The 2,784-nt window shown below is 39.5% G+C and overlaps 1 protein-coding gene across 1 annotated transcript in view; it reads right to left on the bottom strand.

Annotated features, from left to right (window-relative positions):
* The window catches only part of LOC107568151 (dynamin-1-like), an 87,845-nt gene that overhangs the window by 56,566 nt on the left and 28,495 nt on the right, over window positions 1-2,784 (bottom strand). Inside the window, exons 2-4 of the mRNA XM_016254014.1 lie at window positions 1,130-1,203; window positions 151-300; window positions 3-36 (exon numbers count right to left, since the gene is read on the bottom strand). Coding sequence (XP_016109500.1) covers window positions 3-36; window positions 151-300; window positions 1,130-1,203 — 258 coding nt within the window. The remainder of the gene's footprint in view (window positions 1-2; window positions 37-150; window positions 301-1,129; window positions 1,204-2,784) is intronic.

Genomic DNA, 2,784 nt, shown 5'->3' with positions numbered 1-2,784 from the left:
TCATTCCCGGCAGATCCACCAGAGTCAGGTTCAGCACTGCGCACACAACACCACTGATTCCAGCCAACATCAGAATATACTGAAACTGATCATATCTCATACTGTGAAGTTTGTGTGTTAATGAGTGTTAATCTCATGCTGTAATCTGACCGTTAGGCGAGTAGACACGCAGGTTGATGGGCACGGGAGAAATGCCTTTATTCTGGCCTGTGGCTCGATCCGTCTCCGCCTCGATCTCCTGACGCACCTCATCGAAATCTGTGAACTTCTTCCCCTTACAGTGGAGGAACTCGGCATATTCTGAGAGGAAACCGTTATAAAGCACATCATTACACTCGAAACTGAGCTGCACGTCTCCAAATTAACCCTGACATATAAAATAAGTCAGAAAAATCTGTTTTTAATGTAACATATTTTAAAAATCATATGCATATGTATTTTCTGTTTTTTGATCATCAGGCCTGTATGGCTCATATCGTCTGAAACAGTGATACAGTTATTCAGAGACTCAAACGGAGCAAAAATATGACTTTGCTGCAGATGCTGATATTTACATGTTTCTAATGTAAATCAATGAGAGCTTTATAACAGTAGTAGAGCAGATACTGACATAAAATGATATAAATATCAGTTGTCGCTCTATATCTCCAGTAACATTAATAAAAAAAGAGCCACTAGCATTTTCTATTCTAACTTGTTTTTCTTTTTATTATTAAAAACCCTGCTACGTGTACTGCGTTAGGCTACCCGAGACTTGTCACGGCTCTTGCATATCATTGCTTTTCTGTTGGTTTTGATTGCTTCTATTTGTAAGTCGCTTTGGATAAAAGCGTCTGCTAAATGACTAAATGTGAATGTGAATGGATATAAACCTCTAAACTATCAGGAAGGCGTGTAGCAGATATGTGTGTGGACCTGGTTTCTCAGTAAAGTTGGGATCATGTTGATCAGTGGTCATTAAGAGAAACACAGCAGGCTTTACAGAGTTCAGACGGAAGGTCAGACTGCTACACTAGATGGCAGTGTTAATGCTGAATCACGCTATTACAGCTGCTTCTGATGTGTTTCTGCAGTCAAAGTCAGCGCGAGAAGCACCTGAGACACACAGAGCGGTGTTTAGCCGGCTCACCTGTGGGACAGTTGATGAGCTGCAAGACGAGGGGCCTGCGGGTGACGATCCCAGAGCCGCGCGGGAGGAAGTCCCTGCAACAGAAGGACACGGTTACAGGAAACACCGAAGAGCTCTGGGGTAAAAGATGCCACAAAATAATCTGATGATGGATAAATGTTGTTTAGTGTGCGCTGCAGAAGAAATGTTGAAAGTGAAATACATTTTACATGTGTGACCCTGGAGCACAAAACCAGTCATAAGGGTCAATTGTTGGAAATTGAGATTTATGCATCATCTGAAAGCTGAATAAATAAGCTCTCCATTGATGTATGGTTTGTTAGGATCGGACAATATTAGAAAATCTGGAATCTGGGGGTGCAAAAAATATTGAGAAAATCATCTTTAAAGTTGTTCAAATGAAGTTCTTAGCAATGCATATTACTAATCAAACATTAAGTTTTGATATATTTACAGTAGGACATTCACAAAATATCTTCATGGAACATGATCTTTACTTAATATCCTAATGATTTTTGGCATAAAAGAGAAATGTATAATTGTGACCCATACAATGTATTGTTGGCTATTGCTACAAATATCCCCCAGCGACTCAACACTGCTTTTGTGCTGCAGGGTCCAGCCAATTTGCACGTCTCAACATTAGATTTTAATTGCCTAAATATAATAAATTCTCTTTGAATTAGGCTTAATTTACAAAATTAAGTCACCTTTATTTATATAGCACTTTATGCAATACTGATTGTGTCAACGCAGATTTACAGTGTACTAAAACTGTGTGCATTGCTAAAGCTTTAACTAAAAACGGAACATATAAATAACATCTAATTCAAAATATTAACAAACTATACTAGCATTTCAGTGATACTCGGGTTATATGATATTTAAATGCTTAGTTTTGTGCTCAGTAGTGTGAAGTCAGGTCATGCATCTGATTCTAACTATCATTTCTGCAGGAAACATTCAGTTACAGTAAAGATGCTAATTATAATAAATTAAATAAATAAATGCATTTTTAAAAATCCTTTGATCTGAGAACATGCGGTACTTGCAGAACAAATATTGTTACTGACACAAAGTCAATAATGTGCTGTGCTTTGGGCCTGAGGTGGAAAAAACAAAAAAACATGCATTTTAGAAGATTCAGCCGTAAAAATGGATGCAACACTGACACTGTTATTGAACTGAATAATGACACTATTGTCTTCTGTAGAGCTGCTTTATTGCTGAAATTGAATTTGTTTCATAACGGATGAATTTTACATTAACACTGTTATTTTCCTGTTCATTACTGTGAAGCTGCTCGTATGAAGTGCTGTAGAAATCAGCGTGACTTGACTTGAGGATGGACTTTCCACGTGACACGGTAAGGAGACAGCCAGCACAGGAGCAAACACTGCAGGAAAGCATTCTGTGCTCAATCACAACAGTAAACAGGACTGAAGAAAGCCTGGTGTCCGCTGCGGCTTCACTCTCTCGGTGACGTGCTGTTCTGTCCAGATGGCATTAGCTGCAGGTTCTCCTGACGGACATAAACACAAGCCATATGGAGCGGCCATCTGGACTGGTGCCACCCTCCCATTGATCCCATCACAGCAGCCAATCACTATTGATCTGGAGGATGGACAGATGAGGCTGACCGTAGTGATACACAC

Source organism: Sinocyclocheilus grahami, unplaced genomic scaffold (genome assembly GCF_001515645.1).
Source record: "Sinocyclocheilus grahami isolate Dianchi unplaced genomic scaffold, SAMN03320097.WGS_v1.1 scaffold1222.1, whole genome shotgun sequence".
Lineage (NCBI taxonomy): Eukaryota > Metazoa > Chordata > Actinopteri > Cypriniformes > Cyprinidae > Sinocyclocheilus > Sinocyclocheilus grahami.
Note: the sequence above shows the minus strand (reverse complement) of the source record. Positions and strands in the feature narration are given on the sequence as shown.